We start from the raw sequence: 12071 nt of genomic DNA on the forward strand, positions 1-12071 counted from the left end.
ATAATTCTTTTCATATCATTACGCAGTATTCAACGAAATCAATTTAAAACTCACGTAATTCAAATTTTGTAATTCAATATCATCTTTATCATAAATGTATGGTGATGCAGGGCATTTTACTTCTTTTCACATTTTGATAAATACTTCTAGATGGTGTCAAGTAAAGTTAGTGTCACCGATATTACCTACCCACAATTTTTCAGTCAATAGGTAGGTTTGTTACTGAGATGTGCAGTTGAAAATACCTTCTTCGATTACAGGCTGTCCAGCAGACTGCCGAACACCATCAAGATCTAATGGTTGTACCAGCTTTTGAGGACATCCTGGACGCTATCGGCTCTAGAGGAAAATTCCAGAAGAGATTAAACATTGTTTTCAATTGCTTTGGTCCAATCATCAACTTACTGAGTGTCCACACGTACAATTTTGCTATGCAGACTCCCGACCACTGGTGTCACGTTCCAGGCAGAGAGCACACCAACTTTACACTTTATGAGTGGAAGAGCGTCACTATCCCCAAGTAAGACTCGTATTTAATGAATTACAAACTGACAGCATCCTGTCTTTGCTGTAGCTGAGACAATATTCTCTTTTAAAAATATCAGAGTTACATCAAATTTTGTCGATCTTTTTGAGAGAAATAATATGAAAAACTGTAAGCATTTCCTACACTAACATTGTGACATTAGGAAGAACAACTGGCAAATGTCAGTAAGACATCTGAATTGACTAAAGGGAAGCATCTGAGAATGTAACTTTCTCCGTAGGTCAAATAGAAGAGAACGAAAAATTTTTTTATTGTTTTCGTCCACACACTAATTTCACCTATGGTGAGTTGGTAAGAACTCACTTTGCTCTCAACAACCATTTCTCTCTCTCTCTCTTTCTCTCTCTCTCTCTCTCTCTCTCTCTCTCTCTCCCTCTCTCTGGCTCTCTTTTTCTCTACCTCTCTTTTGCGTATTCATTTGCGGTTTCTCCCTACCCTTCGCCCGATATTTTCGCACTATCAGGATGCATCACATCTTTCTCTTAATTTAGGGTTTGGATGAAATTTCCTTATAAGTTCTACTAACAGAAGAACAGCTAGGTACTTTCTCACTCCAACAATGAATTCTGATGCTTCAAATATGTTTCGAAATATTTCTACATTTCTTTGTATGGAAATTAACAAATCACATAAATTTCACAAACTGAAATACGTATCAGCAGTAGTATCATGAGATAAAAGCGAACACTGTCTAAACGTCTCCATAAGTCCATCTTTGTACAAGACGGTTGAGGGAGGTCGTCTGTTCAGTATAACATGTGAAATTAAAAACACCTTCAGCCTCCTATATTTTAAAAGTAATTTATTTATTCGACCAGTTTCGACGTTTCTCTACGCCATCTTGAAGATCCCTGTAGTAAAGACAACAACAACAATGACTGATCGCTGTTTTTGTCTTCGATCACTTGAGCTTAGGTACATTTCACGAGGTGAAGCATAATAGAAGATAGCCATGGATTTACTAAGAAAGAAAGTTAAATAGTGGAAATTGGTAAGGCTCTTACAATAAAACGTGATATACAAATCTCATATTGTGTCCTCTAATCTTAGCAACGAATCTACTGGACTGTCCCATTACCTGGTATGGTGTATCAACTACCTAAATGAAATGACAGGGCAAAGATAATGATTGAAATTTGAAGTGAAATACGTAGTATAAGTTACTATGAAAGACAGGAAGAGGGTAAAAATAAATTAACCGACAGAATAAGTAAAATATGTAAGGTAAAATGCTCTAGTAATTAATCGTGGAGCAAGAGAAACAATTAAAAGTACAGTACATGAAGGTGATTACGTAATTATGTGTTATGGATTAGCGATTAATTATGAAGCCAAATAAAAAAATAAAAAGCAAAATACATGTAGTTGATTACATAATCATGTATTATGGACTGGAAGGAAGGAAAAAAGATGTTGCGTCCCGTCGACAACAAAGTTATTACAGGCAGAGCAAAAGCTCAGATTAGGAAAGGATAGGGAAGGAAATAGGCTCTGCCCTTTCGAAGGAACAGTCCCGGCATTTGCCTCAAGCGATTTAGAGAAATCACGAAAAACCTAAATCTGGATGGCTGCATGGATATTCGAACCGTCGTCCTTCCGAAAGCAAGGCCAATGTGTTGAGCACTGCCACCTTGCTCGGTACTCTAAGGAATGAATAAAATCACACGTCCACGAAGAGATTAATAATTTCGAACACGAAGTAGCGATCACTGAACCCGTACTTCGTTTGCTAAGCGTACCGTATACCAGAAGAGTGAAAAACAACGTAATACAATACTTTTAAAACGGGGAAAGGAGCAAGACGCATAACTATCGCGAGGAACGAGCAGCTGAAGACAGATGGATGCTACGTTCGATACGGAGAGCTCCTCCCCCGCAAATGGGAAGTGCAACAAATCGGCCTTTGCGCTAGGGCAAGCGTCTAAGGTCTCGTTCTGCAGCTGTCACACGACAAAAAATGTGAGAGGTACAATACGTAGCCTAACTGCAAGTATTTAGTCGTTTCCTGTGTATTCTGCCGTATCAGGACAGGCCGCACAGTCACCGAGAGGGAGGGGAATACGACAACAAATAAGTTCAAGGGACAAAATTGAGTAACCAGTTACAGTAACTCACTGCTCGCTTCGGAGGGCAGTAGATGGTGCAGAACTGGCCCCAGCGGGCCATGTGAGTCTCCACCGATCACGTAAGTCATGATAGTGAAGTAATGTAAATATGGTCGTCGTTTTAGTGAAAGAAACGTAGTAAGATGGGACGCTACAGAGGTCTGACAGTATGGCAGAAAAAAAAGCTACTGTGCTTGATCCTTCCCTAGACATCATCGTGAAACAATTTTAAACGTTTGTTTTTTATCAGTTAGACTGTCCAATGTGTCTACACGAATTGGTGTGCCCCTCCCAGCTAAATAACATAGCATAACAACAGTGTAGTTGAAGATATCCTAAATGAAAGGGGCAGAAGATCAGTGTTACACCTTGTCTGTGACAACGGACATTTGGAATCGGGTGCCTCAAAAATAGCTATTTCTCACAGCTATACATGAAGTTTTGCGTCTTCAATGATCCAAACAACAAAGAAGCTGGATTTTGGTTGACTGTGGGCGTGTTGTGTGGTCCGACAAGTAGCGGTACTGCCTCCTTTCAAATGATGCAATGCGTCCAATGTACCAACGGCCCAAAAAGGCATTTAACCCACACTCTGTGGAAGGCGTAGTTGATGATAGAGACGATTCTGTGATGTTTCGGGTATGTTTCTCGTACTGTGACTCGAGCCCACTCATTTACATTTCCGTGAATACGAACCAAGAGGTTTATATGAACATTATTGCTGATCAAGCGTTGGCCTTTCTTCTAGGTCTTTATGATGAGTAACGAGTGGGCACTCGTGCCTTCCAAGATGACAACACCCATGTTCAGATGGCCGCATACATATGTTCCTGGTTTAACGAGCACAACGATTGCTCCGCTAAGTTAATCTTGATCCCGTAGAAAATGTCTGGGACTGTGTGGAGCAGCAGATGAGACGCAGCAGTGAATTTCCCGATAATTTAGTAGCTCTGTGGGACTCAGTGAGTGGTTTCAGCCAGATATGGTATCCCTGGAGAATCGTTCTTCTGTGCCTCTTCATCGTCGAGTTGAAGCCATGATCACTGCTAGAGGTGGTGTTTCAGGGAACTAACGTGATGTCTCGTGGCTACTTTTTTGTCCAATGTGCCTAGTATCTTTCCACTGGCGATAGATACAGTTATCATCGTTTTCAGTGTTATAGTACACGGTTCAGTCACATTAATGTGACCGACGCCTATGTTCGACGTCGAAGTACGTAATCGCTCACAGACGCCAGATGCCATCGCGAGCAGTGGAGGGTATGTAAAGCGAGTCCGAGGAACTCAGAAAATAGTGCAGTCATCGTCGTAATACGGAAACGGAGCGATTTGTCTGACGTCAAGGGCATGATCGTTACCTTCCGGGTCAACGGTGGAAGAATTTCCGAAATGGCTAAGTTTGTAAACTGTCTGCGTGCCGCCGAGATTTAAGTACATCCCGCATGGTAAAGAGGCGCGATCCAGTAGCGACTAAGAGGTAACTGTGGTGCACCATGGGCCATAGATGACAGGGAAGAAGGACAGCTGCAGAGATGAGTAGAGGCAAATAGACGTGCAACTGTAGAGCACCTGACTGTCCAGATGAACCAAGAGGTAGCCAATAGTGCCTTCCGTTCACCGAACACTGGTGCTCATGCACCCGCCGTGACTGCTGCTCATCAGTGATGAATGCTGGAATTTGAACGCTACTACCGCTACCGGCCCTCCAGTGAGTGGTGAGAGATGGCCTTCTCAGATCTCATGTTTTATGCTCCGCCAGACAGGTGGCCATTGTCGTGTACAGCGTGAAACGTCTCAAGGCAAATAAACACCTTCAACAACTGTTGGAAGGGTCCAGGCAGGAGGAGCGAGCGTTATGGTATGGGGAATGTTATCATCAGTCGGGAAGGCATAATGGATCAACACAAGTATGCATCTATTCTTGGGTTATTTCATCCCGGAATGTGCAGTTTGTTTATCCCCAGCATATGGCATCTGCCAGCAGGACAATGCAACGTGTCACACACTTGATAGTGTACGTGCCTTGTTCGAAGAGCACGATGGTAGGTTTCCGTACTCCCCTGGCCACCAAATTCTCCGAATTAAACTCAATCTAGAATCTGTGCCACCGCCTCGAATACATTATTTTTTATTTATATATAGAGTGATATTAGTGCAAAGCAAAGAACGAAATATAAAATGCAGACTCCGATTCAACGTTCAAACGAAATGGCATTACATCAATACAATTAAGAGAGGTGTTCGATAAATAATGCAACACATTTTTTTCTGAAAGCAGACTGATTTTATTCAGGATTCCAATACACCAAATTATTCCCCTCTCTTTTGTCTACAGTACCCTATTTTTGAACATAATCTCCATTCAATGAGACGGCCTTGCGCCACCTTGCTGGGAGGGCCTATATGCTCGCATGGTGCCACTCTACTGGTCGTCGCCGCAGCCAACGTCTTGCTGCATCAGTAACCTTCCCATCATCCACGTTATGCTTCCTGCAGACCACTGGGTCAAACAGATGGAAGTGCGAGACCCGGACAAACAGGAAGGTGGATGAGGAAGCGGAATCGAATTCAATTCGTTTGCCATTTTTGTGGCAAGGAACAAGCTGAAAACGTTTCTTCAGTTTCCTGCAGGTAGCACAAAACGCTTCAGCGTTGATCGCGACACCATGAAGGAGGGCATCAAACAGAACAACCGTTTCAGAGTCTCAAGAGTTCGTCGCCATGACTTTACCGGCTGAAGATGCGGCTTTGGACTTCTTTTCGGAGAAGGGATGGTGTACCGCCGCTCCATGAATTGGCGTCTCGTTTACGGTTCGAAGTGGTGACGTCATGTTTCATCACCTGTGAGGCTGTTCGAGGAAAAATTGTTACGATCAGCCTGGTAACGAGCATGCAGTTTCTCACAGATGGTCCTTCATAATGTAAGTTTTGATGTGGTCTCACTTTTTACAAAAGTTCCTCTTGCAGGTTCTTTGACACTGATTGGTAACATGTTTCCTGTTGATATCACTACTTTGTTCAGGCACGCTCTTTCCTCAACTTATTTTATGTTTGATCAAGAATATTTTGAACAGACTGACGGTGTCGCCATGGGTAGTCCCCTGTCTCCTTTGGTGGCCAACCTTTTTATGGAGGATTTTGAAGAGAGAGCGCTTGAATCAGCTGCCCTGAAGCCAACAGTTTTTTGGCGGTATGTGGATGACATTTTCATAGTGTGTGGCCTCATGGAGAAGATAAATTAATGGAGTTTCTACATCACCTCAACTCCATTCATAGCAACATCCTGTTCACCATGGAAATAGAGGAAGATGGTTGTTTGCCTTTCTTGGATGTCCTGGTTCGAAGGAAGAATGATGGTTCTCTAGGGCATTCGGTTTACCGGAAACCCACTCATACTGATTTGTACCTGCAAGCATCGAGTTGCCATCACCCATCGCAAACCATGAGTTTGTTTAAAACAATTGTTCATAGAGCTCATACTGTCTCAGATCTAGATAGTTTACCTCAAGAACTCGCCCATCTAAAGACTGTATTCAGCGGAAATGGGTATTCCATCCGGCAGATTAACAGGTCACTAACAGTTAAAACTAGGAAGCAGGAAGTGAATAAAGAAGAGAACATGCCGGAACAATCTTTAGCTTTTCTTCCTTTCGTTGGTAACACTTCGTTTAAAATAGCAAGAATCCTCCGAAAATTTCAGGTAAAAGTGGTTTTCCGCCCACCATCGAAGATTGCGGACCTTGTGGGATCAGTTAAGGACAATCTGTTACTACGAAAGGCCGGAATTTACAAGATACCGTGCCAATGTGGTATGGCTTACATAGGTCAAACCACACGCACCGTGAAAGAACGCTGCACTGAACATCAACGTTACACCCGCCTTTTGCAGCCAAGCAAGTCCGCTATTGCTGAACATTGTTTTTCTATTGGACATTCAATGGAGTTTGAGAAAACAATGATTTTGTCCACAGCAACGTCTTTCTGGGACTCCATTATTAAAGAATCCGTAGAAATACGACTGGCGGAAAATCTGTTAAACCGTGACAGCGGCTACCAGCTGGACAGTGCATGGAATCCCATCATCTCCACGATTTGCTCAAATCGAAGACGACAGATTGCGTCGACCGCCGTGGCAAACAGCAACGCAGATGGCGACTGAGTTCCGCTATTCCACCAGCGAGGGCGCTACCGGCGGTCAATGTAGTTCAACTATTAAGTTTTCGACGCATGCGCAGAATAGTTACAGTACGCTATATATTGCGGAACGGACGACGTTTTCGCCCATCTAGAGGGTTGGATCCCCTCCTTCGAAAGCGTCAGATTGCAAAGCCTGGGCTACTCTCAGGGTGGAATCTCCGTCTTCGAAGATTGTGTGTGTTTGTCTGTCTGTGTGTCTGTCTGCCCGCCGCTTGCTGCTGTCGCTGTTCGTCCGTCCGTCTGTCCATCGCCGTCGTCGTAACCACTGCCGCCGCCGCCGCCTGCTGTTCGTCCGTCTGTTCGCCGCCGACCATCGCCGACGCCGACGCCGCCTGCTGTTCGTCCGTCTGTTCGCCGCTGCCCATCGCCGACGCCGCCTGCTGCACGTCCGTCTGTCCGTCGGCGTTCGTCTGCAATGAGTACTCCCACCTCCACCGTCATCTACACCTCCCCCTCCCCCTCTCCCACAGTCACTTCCTGGAGTGCCGCCTCCTTCCACCTCCCCTTCCCTTCCCCCACTTAGCCATCCCCCTATCTCCTCCCCTGCTGTATACCCACACCTTTACACCCTTCCTCCAGCCTCCACACCCTCAACAGCTCCCACTACTACCCCCGCCCTCACGAACGCCTCTGTTGCCGCCTCTGCTGCCGCCCCGCAGGTGGTTGGCTTCCCCTCTCTCACCGACCCCGTCGCTTCGTCTTCTGCATCTCCCGCACGCATCACGTCGCGCCGAGCCACCATCGCCACCACTGAACCAGCTGCTTCTCCCGGTGCCTCCACTACGCCACTGGGATCTGCCACCCGCCACCTCCCTCTCCTCCCCGTCCCTCTCCCCTCCTCCCAGCCTCCAGTCTCCAAAAAACCCCAAAAGCGCGTCCTTACCGACTCTGCTCCCGCCACTTCCCACAAAAAATCAACACCACCTCCCCCTCCCCCTGCCGTCACCATGGACACCACCCCTCCTCCTGCCACCCCTACCTTGGCCCCCACCCTCCACACCTTTGTCCTGTCCACTCCCGATCCTAAGTTCCTCGACGCTCGTACCCTCACCAAGGAAATACGAAAGTACTTACCTGGTGCTCCCATCTCCCAACTCATTACCCGCAGGAACTCAGTCCTTATCAAGTCCCCGTCCCCATCCTTTCATGCAGACCTCCTGCGAATTCTCCCACAAGTTATGTTTGGCACCCACGCCTCTCTGACACCCTTCCTTTCCGCTTCCACTCCTCGTCAGCTCCAGCCTCCCCGTCGCCCCCCCCCCCCCACCTACACCGCTGTGATCACCAAGTTCAGCCCGGTGATCACAGAGGATGAAGTGTTGGTAGAACTGAACTCCCACCCGGACTTGGAAATCCGCTCTGCCCGCCGTATCCACAATGCCTCTGGCCCCACCTACCTCATGCGGGTATTCTCAGAGTCCGCCCCATCCATAGACCATCTCCTCACCCAGGGTGCCCTGATATACCACTGTTGCCACCCTGTTGAATCCTCCAAATCCCCTCCCCAATCCTACCATTGCCAGCGGTGCCTGATGTACAATGACCACCTGACTCCCAACTGCAAAAACCCCCCCACCTGTCCCCATTGCAAGGCCTCCCACTTTCTCAAGAACTGCCCCAACCTCGCTGCTCCTCCTTCCTGTAATACCTGCAATGGCCCCCATCCCACATACTCCCACAAGTGTAAAGCTAAACCCCCTCCAGCCACCCCTGAACTTACAGTCCCAGTTCGTCCCGTCGATCCTCCTGTCCATCCTAACAATTCCCTCCGTCCACCCCCCACGGCCGAGGACATCATCCGGTTCATTACCGTTGTACTCCAAAACATTCACCCTTTTCAGCGCCCGCACACCTTCCAACAAATATCCCTTGCTGCTCGCTCTGTTTTCCACCTGAACACCTTCGCCACTTACTCCCACAACCAAGCCCACTTCACCTTCACCCGCCTCGACACCCTAGTTTAAGTCTCTTCCCTTCCCTCTCTTCCCCCCCCTCCTTCCCGTCATGGCGCGGCACGAGTCTCGCATCCTCTTCCAGAACATTCGCTCCTTCCGCTCTAACAAATACCTCCTCATGCACACCCTCTCCCACCACCAGGTCGACACCTTCCTCTTGAACGAAACCTTTCTCCAGCCCCACCATTCTATCCGCACCTCCCCCTATATCCTCCACCGCACTGATGCTCCTGGTCCTCGTGCACAGGGTGGAGTCGCGATTGGCCACCTTAAGCATATCCCCGTCCGGCCACAACCTCTCCTCAATGACCCCACTGAACACCTTATCCTTAGCGTCTTCTTCCCCTCCCTCACCATTACCTGTGCCACCATCTATGTCCACTCCACTGCTCCTCTTCCTTATGACTTCATCTCACACATTGACCACACCTTCTCCACCTATGTGATTGCCACCGACCTCAACATCCATAGCCGCACTCCTGCTGCCCTTCGGCGGTGGCATCAGTTCCTCTCCACAATCCAGGGTGACCTTGTTCCCATTCCCCAGCACACCCGACCCGAAAGTAACACCACCCCCGATGTTGTCATTGCCTCCGCCAACCTCCTTGGGCGTATCACTGTCGCTGTCCTTGACCCCACAGGTAGCGATCACCTCCCTGTCCTTCTCACCATAACGTCTGCAAACCGCCCCCCTCCGGCTCCGCAACCTGCACCCCCTCCCAAGGTCGTCCATGACTATCGCCGTGCCAACTGGGATGCCTACCGGGACTCCATCTCCACCCAGGTCGAAAGCCACCCTCTTACCTATCGCCATCCTGACGACATCATCCGCGCCTCATCCTTCCTTCAGACGGTCATTACTGACGCCGTGGAGGCCCATGTTCCTACTAAAACCATCCACCCACACCGTCCCACTCTCCCTCCGCGGGCTGTCCTCCTCCTCCGTGAATTCCGCCGCCTCTATCGCTCCTTCCTGCGCACTCGTGACAGGGATACCCTCCAACGCCACAGGCAAATACAGCGACACGTACGGAACCTTATTACAGCAACGAAACGCCGGGACTGGCGCCAGACCTGCACATGACTCAATGCCACCCTCCCTATCAACTCCTCCAAGTACTGGTCCGCCTTCCATCGTCTTACTGGTTCCCTTTCCACTCCCCACTACCCCCTTCTCCATAACGATCGCCCCCTTCCAGACAACCTCAGTAAGGCCAACCACTTCGCTTCCCACCTTTCCGAGGTCTTCTCCATCCCCGATGATCCCCACTTTGATTATTCTCTTTTCCCCACCGTTATGGAACGTGCTGATACCTCAGTCGCTCCACTTGCTCCTAGTCTCCAGTACTTGGGGCAGTTGCCCCCCTCCGACGTCAACACTCCCATCACAGCACAAGACATTAAACTTCTCCTCCAGTCCAAACGCAACACGGCCCCTGGTCACGACTGTGTCACCTACTGTCACCTTCGAGAAAGCCCTATTCCTTCCTAACTGTCCTCGCCCATCTCTATAATGTCATCCTCTCTACTGGCTTCTACCCTGACCTGTGGAAGACCTCCCGCGTCCTCCTATTCCTCAAACCCAACAAACCCCCTTCTGCCGCCTCTTCCTATCGTCTCATCTGCCTCACCTCCGTCGTCAGTAAGGTCTTTGAATCCATCCTCTCCCACTGTATCCATCGGCACCTTGCTCAATACCACCTCCTCCCCCTTACCCAGTGTGGCTTCCGACCCTCCTTCTCTGCTGACAACCAACTCCTCAACCTTGTTCACCTTCTGTCCCTCCAGCTCAACTCCCGTCGCTCCGCCATTTTTGTTTCCCTTGACCTCCAAAATGCCTATGACCGTGTATGGCATCCCGGTCTCCTCTTTAAACTCCAAACCTACGCCCTGCCTATCAATTTTCTCCGTCTGGTCGCTTCCTTCCTCTCGCACCATCCTTCCTATGTCACCCTCCACAACACCAACTCCCGTATCTTTTATCCCACGGCTGGCGTCCCCCAGGGTTCTGTCCTCTCCCCTCTCCTTTATCTCTTGTATACAGCTGATATGCCCAAGCCAGCCCCACCAGTCCACCTTCTCCAATATGCTGATGACACTGCCTTCCTGGCTCTCTATCCTACCCTTCAACGGTCTCAACGTACCCTCCAAACCCACCTTAACCAGTTCACCACTTGGTGTAACCAGTGGTTCCTCCGTCTCAACCCCTCCAAAACCCAGGCAATCATCATAGGCCGCACCACTCGCTCCTTTCGCCTCCATGATTTCTACCTCACCCTTTATGGTCGTCCTATCCAACTCACCCCCACCCTGAAATACCTTGGCCTCACCCTTGACCGACACCTCACCTGGACCCCTCATCTCCTGACCATCCAGCAGAAAGCCCATTCCCGCCTCCGCCTGCTGAAACTCCTGTCCGGCCGGACATGGGGATTGCATCCTTCTACCATCCTCCACACCTACAAATCCCTCATCCGTCCTATCCTCTGTTATGCCAGCGTCGCCTGGATCTCCGCCCCCACCCGCTTTTACAAGGCCCTCCAAATCCTTGAACGCCATGCGCTCCGCCTTGCCTTCCGTATCCGCCTTCCTTCCCCCACACGGCTCCTATATGAACTGATCCCCTTCCCCCACCTCCTCTTGTTCCTCCAACATCTCCGCATCCTTTACACTGTTCGCAGGGTTGATCCCCCCCACCCTCTGGTTTCCTTCTTCCTCTCCACCCCCCGCCCGTTACCGCGCCTCTATCGCTGTATCCCTCCCTCTCTCCACCTCCACACCCTCCATCTCCTTCATCAGGGCAATTTCCAACTCCTCCCCCTCCCGGATGACGAACTTCACTGTGACATCTACCCTTCCTTCCAACTATAACCTGGCCTTGTTCCCCCCCCCCCCCTCCCCAGGGCCCCCTTCTCCTCTTTCCTCCTTCTCCCAGAGCGGATTTTCCTCCATCCCCCCTCCCCTGAGACCCTGCACCCCATACTTGCCTCTCTCCTTCCCACATCCCTCCCTACCTGGCCCACTTCCGTGCGCCCCCCATTCCCCTCCCCCATCTCTTCCCCTCCCTCCCTTCTTCAGGTCTCCCTCCTCTCCTAGAACGTGGCAGATCCTCTGTATTGATCATCATCAGTGTGCCACATCAGTGTTGTGTTTAGTGCTGTTTCTCGTGTGCGTCAAGAGGTGTGATTTTAATTGTGTACTGCCTTGAGGTTCGCCGTCAGTGTTACGTTATGTGCTATGCCATCCGTCAACACCTTTATGCTCCAGT

The 12071-nt window shown here is 49.2% G+C and overlaps 1 protein-coding gene across 1 annotated transcript in view; it reads left to right on the forward strand.

Annotated features, from left to right (window-relative positions):
• The first annotated feature begins 267 nt into the window (after positions 1-267).
• LOC126473781 (solute carrier family 22 member 7-like) overlaps positions 268-12071 on the forward strand; it is a 162750-nt gene continuing 150946 nt past the window's right edge. The window contains exon 1 of the mRNA XM_050101048.1: positions 268-520. Coding sequence (XP_049957005.1) covers positions 297-520 — 224 coding nt within the window. The 5' untranslated portion in view covers positions 268-296. The remainder of the gene's footprint in view (positions 521-12071) is intronic.

This window comes from Schistocerca serialis, chromosome 4, assembly GCF_023864345.2.
Source record: "Schistocerca serialis cubense isolate TAMUIC-IGC-003099 chromosome 4, iqSchSeri2.2, whole genome shotgun sequence".
Classification (NCBI taxonomy): Eukaryota; Metazoa; Arthropoda; class Insecta; order Orthoptera; family Acrididae; genus Schistocerca; species Schistocerca serialis.